General features: G+C 37.0%; 1 protein-coding gene across 1 annotated transcript; it reads left to right on the forward strand.

Moving 5' to 3' along the window:
- The first annotated feature begins 231 nt into the window (after window positions 1–231).
- Window positions 232–11,176, forward strand: LOC121855472 (ATP synthase subunit g, mitochondrial-like). The gene is made up of 3 exons (XM_042350430.1): window positions 232–381; window positions 4,477–4,637; window positions 10,964–11,176. The coding sequence occupies exons 1-3, from the start codon at window positions 342–344 to the stop codon at window positions 11,060–11,062; spliced, it is 300 nt and encodes a 99-aa protein (XP_042206364.1). The 5' UTR covers window positions 232–341; the 3' UTR covers window positions 11,063–11,176.
- The last annotated feature ends 4,396 nt before the right edge of the window (window positions 11,177–15,572 follow it).

Below are 15,572 nucleotides of genomic sequence, written 5' to 3' on the forward strand. Positions count from 1 at the left end.
GATGATGATGATGATGATGATGATAATAATAAGGATCACATAAACAACAGACACTCTAAATTATTTCGCCTAACTTTTAAATTCCTTAATATTACTTAGAGAGAATGTCACCCCTTACTTAAAACTATTAATTATAAGCATATATAATAATGCCATCTATTATAAAAAAAATAATTATTATGAGTCACATTTATTTTAAAGCACAAGATGAATTTATAATACGATTTTAGTAAAGAAATATATTTTAGTATAGGAACCTTGTGGTCGACGCCTGCGCACTGAGAGGACTGACCGGCTGTCCCTGTACTGCTCTCACACCTACAGCCACCAGCACAGTCAAGATGAGCAAACTTATCGCTAGAATTCCCGTCATGGCGAAATGTGAGTGTTCAATGGAGATAAAACAACCGGGTAGTAAAATTTTTGAATTGTGTGTATTCGATTATTGGTTTGTTGAATGTGGATTCTTTTATCTCGGCTATGACCTAAAAGTTGCTAAGCTTACTCAACCTATCTACTACCCTATTACCAACCAGTTCCTTCCTGTCTGCCTACTAAACTTATCCAACTTAAATCCGTTGCTCCGAGTCCTATCCTGCTCGGTTATTATAAGAACTTTATCTATATCCCCTTTATTGATTCCTTTCATCCACTTAAATACTTCTATCATATCTCCTCGCACTCTTCGTCTTTCTAGGGAATGCAAGTTTAGTTTCTGTAATCTATCATGATATGGAAGGGTTCTAAGTCCAGGAATCATTTTTGTCATTCTTCCCTGCACCGACTCCAGTGAACAGCATATTCGAGGTGCGGCCTGACTAGCGCAAGATATAGTTGCAATAAGACCTCCGCACTCTTATTACTTACACTTCTAGATATAAAACCTAATACTCTGTTTGCCTTATTTCGAACATGTTGTTAAGGTTGTATACATTGACAGTATTTGTTCTTCCAATATTAAGTATGCTGCACTTGCTGGTGTTGAATTTCATTTGCCATTTTTCTGACCACTCTTGTAGTGCATTTGCATCCTGCCCTGAACTAATCTGCTGCCCTATTTTGGTGTCATTCACAAACTTTCTTATGTACTGTAGATAACAGCTACCACCAAAAGGAATTGTCCAAATTAGTTGAATTTTTTTCTACACACTGATATCATGATATTAAACACAAAAATGGAAACAACAATGCATTGAACCTAATTAGGTTCTATGCATTATCGTGTTAATTTGTGTTAAACAACTTAGCTTAATATTGAGGTTGATATACATCAGCAAAGGCGAGGAGGAATTCGTGGAAGCGTTCACCATCATTTTTAGGACACGTCTCTTGAAGAGGGATTCAGCGAGGTAAACAACAAAAATGACGCCAGAGGGAGAATTGTGAAGCGGGATAGAGTAAATAAAAAAATCTTAAAAAATAATTAAGACCATAACAGAAAGTTGTTGTTTATTTTAATATACTTAAAATCATTAAAACAATAATTATAACAAAAATAAAGCAAATCAACAAACAACATCTGGTGGTAGCCATTATCTACACCATTACCCATAAAAGATATCTAATTGTCCTCTTGAACAGTGAAAAAGAAGCTAGTTGCTTGTTTAATTTCCAAATTTTTTCGAGTGTTAGTACAAAAGGAAACCGAAGTATACGAATAAAGCCTCTAATGTTGGGCTCACACTGGATAAACCACGCATATCTCCCGGGCTGGGCCTGGGAATTGAACCTAGGATACATAGTAAATTTTTACAGGTGGACTCTCAGCGATTATAAGTTTTTAGACACATGCAATAGATATGTCTCATAATTATGAGTAACTTTCATTCTAAACTTTTCCATCACAAATGAATAATAATGAACCTGGTAAGACCTGACCTAACCAACTAAAGAAACCTGCCTAACATCCTAGCCGGGGGGCAGTCCCCTGCCATAATAAACTTAAAGTACTCATTTTGGTATCTGGTATCAATAAAAGCAACTTTGTTGAAGTGTCATGGTGTATTTTAATTTATTTTTAAATTTTTTTTACTTACCCGGTATACAAACAGACGGCTAATATTGACGACTGACCCGCTGCTGAATTCTCATAGAAAATTATTTTTAAGATGCTGCATTTTTACTGTGTTTTATAGTGGACACTGTCGCAGTTTTGGGAAATGTGTTAAAAAGTGGTTATTTCTAAAATAAATCGGTGAATTTATAGTCTTGCTCCGGTCTTTCTTTCGCTGTTATTAATATGTATTTCGTAATGTTTAGACAATTCTAAGACATTTTTCTTCTATGATATATCCACCGAAAATTAAGGATAACCGAGATATAAATTTTTCAATATTATTACATTCGCTGAGTCACAAGTTTTGCCAGGTCTTGTTTACTTTTGGTGGAGTCTGACACCCCCTCATGCGTCACTCCTTACCTCCGTCTTCGCTTCTTAAGCGTCTACAGCAAATGTGCATTGACAATCCAGATGAACCTGAATCTTTTTCAGATTAAGGTAAGGTGTGGAAATCATGAACAAAGAGGGGGTCCAGGTTAGGTTAGGTTTTGTTGGTTGGTTGGTTGGTATTTTATTTGTGATTTATTCAAAGAAAAAATCCAGCTTGTTCCATTATGATTGTTGGGGGGGGAAGGGTTAATCTATAAAAAAAACTAGTGATTTCTGACGGAAATGAATATCAGAACCGTTCGAAACTAAAAGGAAATGATTATCGTTACAGAACTCATTGATGAAAGTATAGCAAAAAAAAAAAGCATAAATAAAACATCAGCAGGTTAGTCATAAATATTAGCCGATTTTGAAAACTTGCATTGCACTGTAGCTGTCATTGACTATTTGCTGCTTCAGACCACTGGGAATGCTGAAGCAGCTTCCTGGTCCACATCTGTTAGCTTGAGACTATGAAAATTAGCACACATTTTGAAACACTTGAACTGCCCAGAGTTAGTCTTAAATGAACCACCTAGAATGTTTTCCAGGCCCAGTTTTCTGTATAAATCCTCTGTGACTTTGCCTTGACTCTCAAGATGTTTGACGACAGGGTTATGGCATGCCGAGTCTGATCATCAATCCATAAGAGCAGTAATAGTTTTATATTCCATTAAAAGGTCCCATATCTTGTTAGCCTTTGTGACAATTGATGGTGGCTGTATTTTCTGTGTGAGTTTCATCAGCCTTGTGTCTTGACTCTAGATCCCCTCTAACTTGGTTTCCAAGCTAATTGCTTTGCATAGCTCCTTGGCATGGGTAACATTGGAGGATTTTACCTCACGTTGCTTGATGTCTTGGTCCATGGATATAAGGCTTGTACAAAAGGACACGCAGGAAACGGATGTAGCGAAAGAACCCGTATAAGAGGGGACGAGCGTGGAGGTGAGCACTAGAACTTAAATGCATGTCTGTGCACCTTGGGTGGTGTTTGTGACCTCAGAAGTCAAAAGTAGTTCTGAGCATTTGCAGTTTTTCTTAGAACATCATTTAAAGTGAAACGTTTATTCCTTAAAAAAACAGGAGACTACTGTATATTGAAATGTGAAAGATATCATTAAAGCAAATGTTTGCTTTTATATAGAGAAAATTTTTCATATATGGGGGTTGGTTACCTGTATTACTTGCAACAGTGTTTGTGGTATGTAAGTGATAAACAAGATATAACTTAACCTCTGTTAGTCTGTTCTTGGATGTGTTTTGTGTGGTCTTGTAAATCTCTGGCTATTGTATCTTCATCAGTGTACTGTACAATATACTGAATTGGTCAGAGAAGAGGCGGATTTTTGGTATTACTGACCTATAAATGTTGTACAGTGTCATCCTATCTGATTGATTCAGTTACAGTATTTGATTAGTCAAGCCAACCCCACAAGAAGACCACAATGGAAATAACTAACAATTTTCTTGGGCTATCCATTGTTGAATCATTTGTACACTGAACCGATGTCAACTTGTATGATAATTCAATTGAAACAAAAAACATCTTTGCAGAAGTACGGTGGTGTAGGTATGGCTATTGGGGGAGGTTGGAGGCTTTTCTTTTAAAAAGGAAAAAATAAAAAATAAATAAAGAAAATTATTCTGTTGCTGTGGCCTTAACCCTTTTGGTGCTGATCCAGGTTTAACTGAATTAAACCTAGTGGCTGTAGGTTGGGTTGGGTTTGGATTCACACAAATTACAGTTACTGCTTCTTGCAATTACTGTTTACATACCGTATGGAGGAAAAATCAGTAAGAACAGCTAGAACTTTTGATTTTGTTGGAAAGATAAAATGCTTCAAATGAACAGATTGAGCTCTTACATAACAGTTGTTGCAGAATTCAGAGAACTACAACTTGAAAAAACAATGGTGTTACTTTATATGGATTTCTTTGTAAGTCACAGGAATAACACTTTCCTTTTACCTAGTTCTTTATTTCTTTACCTGTACAGTACAAGGAATGTATTAATTCACTCTCATGTTAATACTTTTTTTTCCTTGCAGCTGCAGTGGATGCTGCCACGCCAAAGTTAAATACTTTCATGCGTTATGCCAAAGTTGAATTGGTGCCTCCCACACCAGCTGAATTTGGGGGTGTCACTCAGGGCTTTGGTAATATCATTAAGAGTGCTCAGACAGGAGCTTGGAAGCAGTTGACAGTAAAGGTGAGCATCCATCATATAATGTACAGTACAGTATATACAGTACTTCCAGTGATGTGATTATCAGTGAACATTGGGTCCTAGATCATCCATCTGTGAAGCCAAGTACACTTGTCAACATGCCACAGTATTCTTTCTTTTATTTATTATATTTTCCCTCATATTTACTGGTACAGTACTGTATATATTATTTTATGTACTACAAATAATTAAGTTCTTCCACACACAACTGTCCCACACATCCTGCTCTCGACACAGTTCAGGCAGTCACCCAGCTCAGTTGACTAACAGACATTTGGCGGCCACCGTGGTGGGTGTGTATGCTGTGACGTCACATCACGCATTAAATAGCCCAGTAACCCATTGCCACATATACTCTTTATTTTTCCTATTTTATAGTTTTATACTGTATTATAGTTTCTATATTTTTAAGTGACATAAGAGTACAGGTGCTCCTCTACTTCAGAACATTCAACTTACAAACTTTCAGAGATACAAACATCATCATTAAGGGGGTTACCTGCCAGAACAGGTGTTTGATGTGGATGAGACTGGATTATTTTGAAGAAAATTCCAGATTAGAACATGCATTACCTAAGAGAAGAGTGACCCAGGGTATAGCTCTACTAAACATCCATTATCTTTTCAAATTTTTTTTTTAATATTTTTGGTATCTACAAGAGTAAAGTTGGACTTACATACAATTGGACTTATGAACAAGCCTCAGGAATGTAACTCGTTCATAAGTAGAGGAGCACCTGTACAGTAAAACCTTGATAAATCTGCACGTATGGGGCTCTGGCCTTGCCGAATTATCCCAAATTCCGATTTATCAAGGCACTTCCCCTCCCCCCCTACAAAAATACACAACAAAATTATTGGCCCATATACATGTACAGTAGCTAAAACAACTATCTGTGCAGCTGGGGATCATTATGCTCCAAAATTTTACGTGTGACTAGTGACAGCCCTCTTATACCAAAATTTATCGTCCATGGTCTCATATTGTTTCCTACAAAGTCTGCACTGATAATTGTTTTAGCTCCTGTACATGTAATTACGAATATTTAAAAAGTAACATTTACCAGCACTGGAGGCAAAGAATGAAAAATTGTATTGGGTGATGCAGGGGAATGGTAGGTGATGCAGGGGAATGTTGGTGATCCAGGGGAATGTTAGGTGATCCAGGGGAATGGTAGGTGATCCAGGGGAATGGAAGGTGATCCAGGGGAATGGTAGGTGATGAAGGGGAATGGTAGGTGATGAAGGGGAATGGTAGGTGATGAAGGGGAATGGTAGGCGATGCAGGGGAATGGTAGGCGATGCAGGGGAATGGTAGGCGATGCAGGGGAATGGTAGGCGATGCAGGGGAATGGTAGGTGATGCAGGGGAAACAGTAAACAGTGCGGCAACTACGTATACTTCTGTAATTTGGTCACTTATAAAAAAATAAAGAATAAATTTACTGTATGTAAATAAACACATAACTTACCACTCAGGATATTGTAGTCCTCCCTAGTAAAACCATATTCTTTATTCCAGAGCAAAAGAATACAAATTAAATACTCTTATGTGGCTTAAAAATAAAGAAAGAAAATATAATATAAAACTAAAAAATTAAGAAAAATGAAGAGCATAGGTGTGGGGGGGCGGTGAACGTTTGTGAAGGGAGTGAGCTGTACTGTGTGGCTGACTCACCCGCCTCCCTTCGTCCCATGTAACATCACCATCACAGTACACAAACACACACACACATGAACTTACATCTCAGTTAGCTGGTTGACTGCCTGGCTCAACTGTGGCATCACTTAGATGATGGTTTGCGTGTGGAAGGAGCTATTTTTTACATAAAATGTGTACTATTGTATTTTATGATATGCTATGTATCAATTGTATTGTTTATCATAGCAATTTTTGTTTAAAAAAACAGTTACCCCCCGGTATAGAGTTATTGGTGTCAGGCACACAAATATATGACTTCACTTGCTTTCAGATTGTTGGAATAAATTTAAATTTTTGCCAAAGGGGACAAAGTTAGGATACCTGGAAGATTCAGATAGTTGAAATTCGGTTAAAATGAATTGCACTGTAAATTATTTAGTTGAAATTCGGTTAAAATGAATTGCACTGTAAATTAAATAAAGTCTACGACATTGGATTTACTGTAGTAGTGGAGACATTCTGCATACAGTGGCTGGCCTTACATGAAAGGGGGTTGGGTGTTAATGGGTTAGTACTGCAGGAACCAAATTTTACCAGGGAGTGCTGAATATTAATTCTGGTACCCTAGAAACTCTGTGGTGCAATATATAATATTGTAGGTGCCATCTGCATAAGCTTTGAGTTTTATCTAACGGTATTAACTTTTAAATTTTTTCTTTTTATGGAGGTATGTTATTTATTATTTGTTTTTTACATTTCATTATTTGATTTTAGTCTTTTAAGCCTTTATTTTAATTCAGCGACAAATGACCTAAGCTGCTGCATCACCAGGGATGTAATGTAATTGCCACACACTGTCATACCTACCGGTACACACTTATGCTCTTTATTTTCTTATTTTATAGTTTTATATTATATTTACAGTAAGTCCTCGCTTAATGTTGGGGTTATGTTCCTGAAAATGCGACGTTATACGAAACAACGATAAGCGGATAAATTTTCCCCATAATATATAGATAAAATATGGGAGTTACATTCCTGAGCCTCCCTTTGGCCCATGAAATACATTACCTGTACATATAAAGAAAATCATTGCCATTTCTATAGAAAATAGTGCATGCATATACAACTACCCGTACTTATTTTGTATTGGTGGAGGTGGTAGAGCGAGTGCGTGGTGGGTAGTGAAGCGGAGGAGACAGATGGCGGGAGCGGAGGAGGAGGGTGGTTAGTCACTGAGACTGCGGCTGCCTCCTCCTGCTCTGACTGGGGTTCTTCTTCTGCTGCTGTTTGCTCCACCTTGGCTGCCGGCTGTTGTGAAGAAGCTGCTTTTGCCGTCAATGTGACAAAAAAATTAATCCAGTGTAGACTGTTTGGTGCTACTCTTCTTCTTCTTGTAGTTCTGTGTAACAAGCAAGACTGTCATTAATGCTGCATTGAATTTTTTAGCTACGTTCTTTGTTTGGGTCGTCATCTATAAGGATTTGCATTCCTTGCTGGATCATGTTGAACGCTTCTGTCATCCTCTTGGAAGTTAGCGTTCGTTGAGGTTCTTCTTCATCGTTGTCGTCTTCAACGGGACTGTGTTCTGTTAACAGGTGCAGATCTTCATTGGTGAGCTCTTCTGTATGGGATGCCAGGACTTCCTCAATATCCTCTGATTCCAACTTATCAAAACCTGCCTGTCTAGCCAAGCTGAGGATATCCCTATTCACTGCTGGGTCTAAGTCCGTGAATCCCATAAAACTGTTGACGCACTCGGCTCACAGTTTACTCCACACACCATTCAGGCAACATTCTGAAACCTCTTCCCATGCCTTGCCAATGTTGTCAATTGCATGAAGAATGTTGAAGCCACGCCAATATTCTCGGATTATAGGCTTATTTTCTCCGTCTGTGGCCTTGAGCAGCTGGGCCATGGTACGACATAAATAATACGCCTTGGTCCATAGGCTGCATCAGTGCTGTTGTGTTAAGAGGCAGGAATACAGTTTTTACACTGTCGTGCAAGTTGTCGAGATTGGGAGGATGAGCTGGAGCATTGTCAACGATCAGAAGAATTTTGAGTCAAGGATCTCCTTGTCACAGTATTCCTTCATTGCAGGGACGGCGTACAGGTTAAACCACTGGCTAAATATGATGCCGGTTATCCAGGAAGGTGGGTTTCAGGGCCTGTTGGTTGGCAGTGCGAGAAATCAACATCAGCTTCAGCTTGAAGTCACTGGCAGCGTTCGCGCCAAGCAGCAGCGTCAAGTGGTCTTTTGCCGCTTAAAACCTGGTGCTCTTTTCTCATCCTTGGAGATATAGGTCCTCTCGGACATCCTCTTCCAAAAGAGACCAGTCTCATCCACATTGAAGGCTTGCTTCGATGAGTAGCCTCCTTCCTGGATAATTTTTTTGAATTCTGGTGGGAATGTCTTGGCAGCAACCGTATCTGAACTTGCAGCTTCACCTCAGCTGGCCGTAAAGGTATCTTCCTTCGATTCTTCACCCTGTTTCCTTCATGTCGTCAAACAAGGATCTGGCCTTATGCTGGATAACCATTAGGCTCACAGGTACATTGCATTGATTCTGGTCCTCCGTCCACAAAGCCAGCATCTTTTCCACCGTTTCTATCAAAGTGCATCTAGTACGAGTTATCTAAGTTGCACTCCGAGAAGTACCACTTCAGCACTAACCTTAATCTTGTCAGTGTTGGTCCGGATAGTACGCACCGTTGTGGGGGGTTAGACCAAACAACGGCTATGTCCACAGCACGTTTCCTTTTTTCAAAACGGGTTAATACATCCATTTTCGTAGCAAAGGTAATGGTCTTACGTTGCCTCTTCACTACACTAGCATCAGTAGCAATTGATGGGCGCTTGGAAGCCATTTTGAATGGTTAGAGTACAGTTTTGAGCAAAGGCACTTAAACGCACATGAATGATGTGAAGTCATAACAAAGATTAGCTAGGTGTCGCTTGGGGATGCTGTGACGTTCCGCGAGTGAGGGTAGCGAGCCGAGAGAGCGTAGTGCGGCCAGACGAGAGGGTGATATGCCGTAAAAAGTAGTACGTGACGACACAGAATGACTTTGTACTGAGTCACCAGGATTTTAAACGAATTTTTGGTGTCTAAAGTTTAGCGACGTACCGAAACAACTTTTAACGGGCCAATGTTAAGCAAGGACTTGCTGTATTTTTAAATCACATTAGAGTGGTGTAATGATTTTTTGTCAACTTTATAGTTTCATTACAAGCAACAGTAAATGCTGTGGCTAGGCTGATGAGTTGAAGACGTAGTTATAGCCACATCATTTATATAGAGTCGAATAAGGTAATGTACCAAAGTTAAACAGTAATATATTTAATTTTTTTTCGTGTTAGATAGTAAATTAGTGTAGTTGTGCACCACGAGTATATATCATTAGATAGGTAGTTGTTGTTCTTTTTGAACTAATTTTGTGTTTTTGGGGTATGATATTGGTTTATTTTTTCCCCCTTTTCCATTGAGGAACCAAACCTCCATTTGGAAACCTAACCTTATTTTTCCCTTTTTTTTTCTTCGTGATATGTAAATTCACCTAGCTAATGAATATTTTTTTTGGGCGGGGGGGGGGACCTAACCTATTCGTATCTCGAGGGACACTTGTATTAACTTTTTAGTAGGGAACTCGGCCTTTAAAGATTTTAATGTAATTTTCATTTTAACCTTTAAATTGGGTTGTGGCAACTTTTCTTACTCACATTAGTGGAAAGTGAGGGATGTACCCAATGAAGTTGCCAGTTGGGAATTTCAAGGCAGCCAGTTTGTGTGGATTATAAGTGGTGTGGACTATACAGTCTCCCCCAAAAGTATCATTACCCTTTCTGTCTTTACAATTTGAAAGGTTGAATGAAATGCTTTGCTATATTCACCAGTGCATTGTCATATATTAGTATGCCTGCTGCCCATATTGCTAACAGTATTCAATTATACAAAGCTTATGTATTTATGAAATATCTGCAGGAGAAAACTTAAATTACTTGTCTCTGCACAAAGTGTGACCAGATAATGATCCACATAGTGTATACCAATATACCTGTGGTTGATTGTAATGCTCAACAAAAACTTCTCGAACACCTGCGCACGATGGATTTGAGAATGAGCAGAATAGGGCTTGTCATCTCGTAATGCTTTCAGATTCTTCATTCATTTTTCAGAATGCCTAGTGCTTATAGTGTTCGAGAAGTTTTTGGCAAGTGTATACAGTATGTACCTACCATTTCGAAACTACGTAGTGGACTAACACTGCTAGCATAACTGTGAACTACACCGACCTTCCATGGGTATTGATACTGTTTTAGGAGAATCATATTTTCTTTTTGTCATTTATCAAGTAAAATGCTCATCTGAGTTTGTAGGAAGCAAACCTTAGCATAACCGGAAAAACAATTTAACTTAAGCCAGGGAAGTAATGTCCAGTTTTGAAGAATATCGTGCTTCTGGGGTCTGTAGCTGTTATATCACATTTTGTTCATTTCTTTCCTCAATAATAAATATAACATTTGGAGCTAATGATTGTTTTTTCTACAGTAAAGGCTTGATTAAATTTGTGTCTATTAAAGTTTATACACTTGGGCTTTATTTAATATTTTGCTGTGCAATATATTTTCAGTAACCAATATACTTCTTAATTTTTCTTTTAGGATGCTTGGCGCAATACCCTGGTGACTGTTGAAGTAATGTGCTGGTTCTTCATTGGAGAATGTATTGGCAAGGGCACTTTTGTTGGTTACCAAGTCTAGGTATAATTTCCTGCCTCATCTCAAAACTTTGTAAGCTATGTGGTCCAAGATGTTTTAGGGACAGCCGTATGAATTAAGTTGTACAGAATGAAGAAATAAAAAAATTCTATTACATTGGTTGAGTACTGTAATCCTTTTGAGGTATTTATTGATAGTGTATAATTCACAAAAATGCCACCAATGGCCCATGCCATCTTCCTGGTCTTCACTCTTTCCGTTGTGAAAATTTCCCATATACATATATATATATATACATATATATATATATATATATATACATATATATATATATATACATATATATATATACATATATATATATACATATATATATATATATATATATACATATATATATATATATATATATATATATATATATATACACATTCCACCTGTGGTGTAACGGTCAGCATGCTCACCTCAAAAGTGAGCGGACCTGGGTTCGAATCCCGGGCAGGGTGAAATGAGGGGCAAAATTTCTTTACACTATTTGCCTCTGTCTACCCAGCAGTAATTGGAGACCTGGATGTTAATCCTGGGTAACGGTTAGCCAGTGCAGTTGACGAGTTGTCTGGTCTTCTTGGACTATTCCTTGACACTCGTTAACTCAGGGTGTGGGTGTTGTGTTGGCAACAGCATCTACACCTTAAACAAATTCACACCTCGGTGGCCCTTGGGCCGGCCATCCACCGTACACAAGGGGGGGCAACCATTATACTGTATATAGAAAAAAATATATATATATTTTTTTTTAATTCTGAAATTTTCTTAAAATTTTGAGGAATTTTTTTTAACATTTTGGAAAGTTTTTAGAATTTTTGGAAAATATTGGGATTTTTTTTTTTACTGATAATTTGGGGAAATGTTAAATATTTACCATACTGTAGAAAATGGGAAATTTTCATCATAGAAAATGGGAAACTTCCTACCACATACCTTTACAGTACAGGGGGTCCTGGGGTTACGAACAGGTTCTGTTTCCGAGGACGTTCTTAAGGTCGGATCTGTATGTAAGTCGGAACACATGCTATGTGCATACCATACTTACAAAACAATGTTTAAAATCCCACAATAGCATAGCCGAAGTCCTTAAATACATCTAAAATCACTTGATTTAAGACAAAAGAAATAAAATGAAAAAATACAGTAAATGAAAGTAAAAAAAAAAAAGTCAAGAAAATAAAATACTGTAAATTTCAAGTTTAATCCCATTTGTAAGTTGTGGACCCCCTGTAAGTATATTCATTGGTCTGTATAACTCCTCCGTTCCTCACCTACTCTGCTTTTAGCAGCATCACCACTACCAGTTTAGTCAGTTTCCATGCTTGTATGGGTTAAGCCTACAGTAGTGTCAAGGTATTTGTACAAGCTTGGGACAAGCCCATCCATCAAGAAGCCAGTCTATACTCCCAACAGTCACAGTTAGGTAATACTATACAGTATCAACTTGTCAGTCAATGGACAGAATACGTAGTTCCAAAACTCTCATCTTGCGGAACTAAGATCTTGTATCAGGTTTTTCAAATTTTTGGTTTGAAAGTACTGTACCCTTACCTTTGTGAAAAAATTATGAAGACATACCACTCATATTGGGGGTTTGGTATACAGTACTAGGATTGGGAAGTTGATGAACAAATATTTTTACAAGGGACAAAAATACCCACCATCAACTATTAAATTTACTTGGTCCTAATAACAACTCGCATCTCAAGGACTAGACCTGTACCAGGTTCATAAATGATGAGTTGATGGCAATGTATTCAGGGGTTATACAGTACTCCCAAACATTTACACTTTAAAATAAAAAAATGACATATCTTGTTTTCCGGTTACCTAATCAAGTCTGAACATGTAATGCCATAGAAAAACTGGGTAATTAAAAAAATGATAATATACTTCATACACAATATAACACCCAAAAATTGCCATAGAAATACTCTGTAAATGCTAACAGCAGTAACAAAATGTCTGAAAAAACCCAGATATTTGCAAACTGATACAACATACGTGTGCCCTCATATAGGACACTAGTTCAAAATAAAGTACAGTACTGTATACATTTTTAGGCTATTTGGCCATAAAGTCCTTAAAAGAGTCAAAATAAAATAAGGAATGTAGCTATATTGGACCTGCTAAACTGCTTATTTTACTGACCCAAAACTGAAATAAGTACCGGTATTGGCAATTATTTGTGGGAGACAAAATTCCTAAAAACTCCAGCAAAACTAATACTGTAATACTGTACTTGCTTCTGACAAATGACTCACTAGTTTAGCATGTAACCGGAAATTATTTTTTGGCCTTAAGCACAGATTGTCTGAATATTGATAAAAGAATGTCACATTTACTCAGTATGTAAAAATCAATATGATTAAGTTTGTAAATTAGAAATCACAATTAAGTTGAAAACCTGTAAATGACATAATGCACAAAGATTAACTTGTTATTTACAGAAGAAAAAAAATGGTTTCTGTCAATTCATATCTACAAACAGCAGCAGCTCATCATGTCACACATTTACAAGTCACACTTAATAAGTTTATATTTACATACCACACAGAAAAAGTTTACCTCCCAAAAGAGTTTTATAGATAAAGGACATGATTATACCCAGGACTTATTAAACATTACAGTGTAATCCAAAAAGATATTTCACTCCAAATTTATATTAAGATCATGTCTGGCTTAATTAGAACAAGAGCTAAATTATCTGTATTATGGGCATAAAAGTTTTATCATGTAGACAGAACACTACAGGAAACTTCTTCATCATTGCAGTGATACTGAAATAAAGTACCTGTACCAGTCAAACATTTTTTCCTAAAGTTTGCTCAGTACTGGAGGAATCTTCCAGATATTTTATGTAAGCACTGGGGTGATTGAATATACCTGTATGTACCCATAAGTGGTTTTTCACATTTCTGACTTAAGGTAGTGCCACTTACTAGCTGCTGTCTGTGTAAGAAACTGCGCTAGTGAATTTTGTATACATGTGGTTCCAAGGCTATTGTGTGTGCAAGTTGGCTACAAAACTAAACCTCGACTCAATAGGAAAAATTATACACCATAACTGGGAACAAACAAATAATTCTGAGGTCATATAACATCAACTCACAAGGGACAATTAAAATGGCAATGCTATACTGTAGTGCAAGATACCAGTTCTGATCCAGAGGTTCTTCCTGGCAAGGGTTCCATTGCCATGGTACTCAATTGACTGATAGTGATGCCACCCCCTGTACTGGGAGAAAATAAAGACAGCAATTTTAGCTATGATATTCACCTTCACAGCTTGTTCATCCTACAATCATGCTGTCTGCAATAATGGCAGACAGTACATACTGTTAGCCAACCCAAATTTAGCCATCACTCAAGTCTCCCAAGTTCAACATTCTAATCAAGCTGTCAATTGCAGTAAAAGTTTCTCAATTTTTATTTATTTATGCAAAAAATGTATTGATATATTCCATACCTCTAATCCCCTCTCAGAGAAAGACAAGATTTTGTGTATACAATAGTGTTATTATGTCATGATGAAGAACACACATACCACAGTAATATGCTTAGAGGCATCAGGTTTTCAGATTCCTTCAAAACTTTTGAGAATGAATAACTTTATCTAAGTTCAAAAAAATAAATCATTGTTTAACTACAACCAAAGTTTGTTGGTTACAATGGAAACTGATATGGATTGAAATAAGTTACCTGATGACCTGATTTACCATATGTATATATGTACATAGCATGTGAACAAAATTGTGTATATCTTATTTTTAAACACACACACACAGTGTCCATTACATCTGTAGGCAATATGGCATTTCACATTAACATTTCTCAGAAATGCATTCTGCATTACGTATGATATTTCTGGATTATTTATCAACAGCAGAGAAAATTTTAAGATACACTATACCCTCGTTAATTTGACAAAAGGAGAGCTCTGGGTAACCTGAATTACTGAAAAAACTGAATTAACCGAGTTCTGAATATTTTTACATTATAGTATTCAACAATTTCCGAATTTTTGTGTTTGATTATTCGTTAATTTTCTGTTCAGTTACTATGCCTTAGCTACCACAAAATATTCTATTTATAATAACTGTACAAACATATATTTTTAAAATGTATATACAGTAACAATAAAGTAAATAATAGTAAAAAATATGTGTAACACATTGTGGGGCGAGCTGATAATACTGTATGTAGATATATATAAATCCAGGGAGAACACTAGCGTCCAACAAGCAAGTCGTACGGGTGGTAAACAACAGGGTGGTCAGACGTACAGGCATCCATAATGCAACGATACTTTACATATGGTTTTATCACAAATTGCATTAATTTTACTTACTCAAAATCTTTCAGATTTATATTACAGTACTATCAACACAATTAACAACATTATCCCACAAATCTAAACAACAAATAAAAAAAACTCTACTTTAAGATGTTAAGTATCTCAACTGATGAGGTGGCAGCGCAGCATAACCTTTGCTTGCACTGG

The sequence above is a fragment of the Homarus americanus genome, unplaced genomic scaffold (assembly GCF_018991925.1).
Source record: "Homarus americanus isolate GMGI-L3 unplaced genomic scaffold, GMGI_Hamer_2.0 scaffold48406, whole genome shotgun sequence".
NCBI classification, from domain to species: Eukaryota; Metazoa; Arthropoda; class Malacostraca; order Decapoda; family Nephropidae; genus Homarus; species Homarus americanus.

Bases quoted from the DNA above. Each gene is read 5' to 3' on its own strand.
- LOC121855472 (XM_042350430.1), top strand. From the start codon at position 342: ATGAGCAAACTTATCGCTAGAATTCCCGTCATGGCGAAAT. The intron at 382-4,476 runs GTGAGTGTTCAA...TTTTCCTTGCAG, and splicing joins AATTCCCGTCATGGCGAAAT to CTGCAGTGGATGCTGCCACG. The intron at 4,638-10,963 runs GTGAGCATCCAT...TTTTTCTTTTAG, and splicing joins GGAAGCAGTTGACAGTAAAG to GATGCTTGGCGCAATACCCT.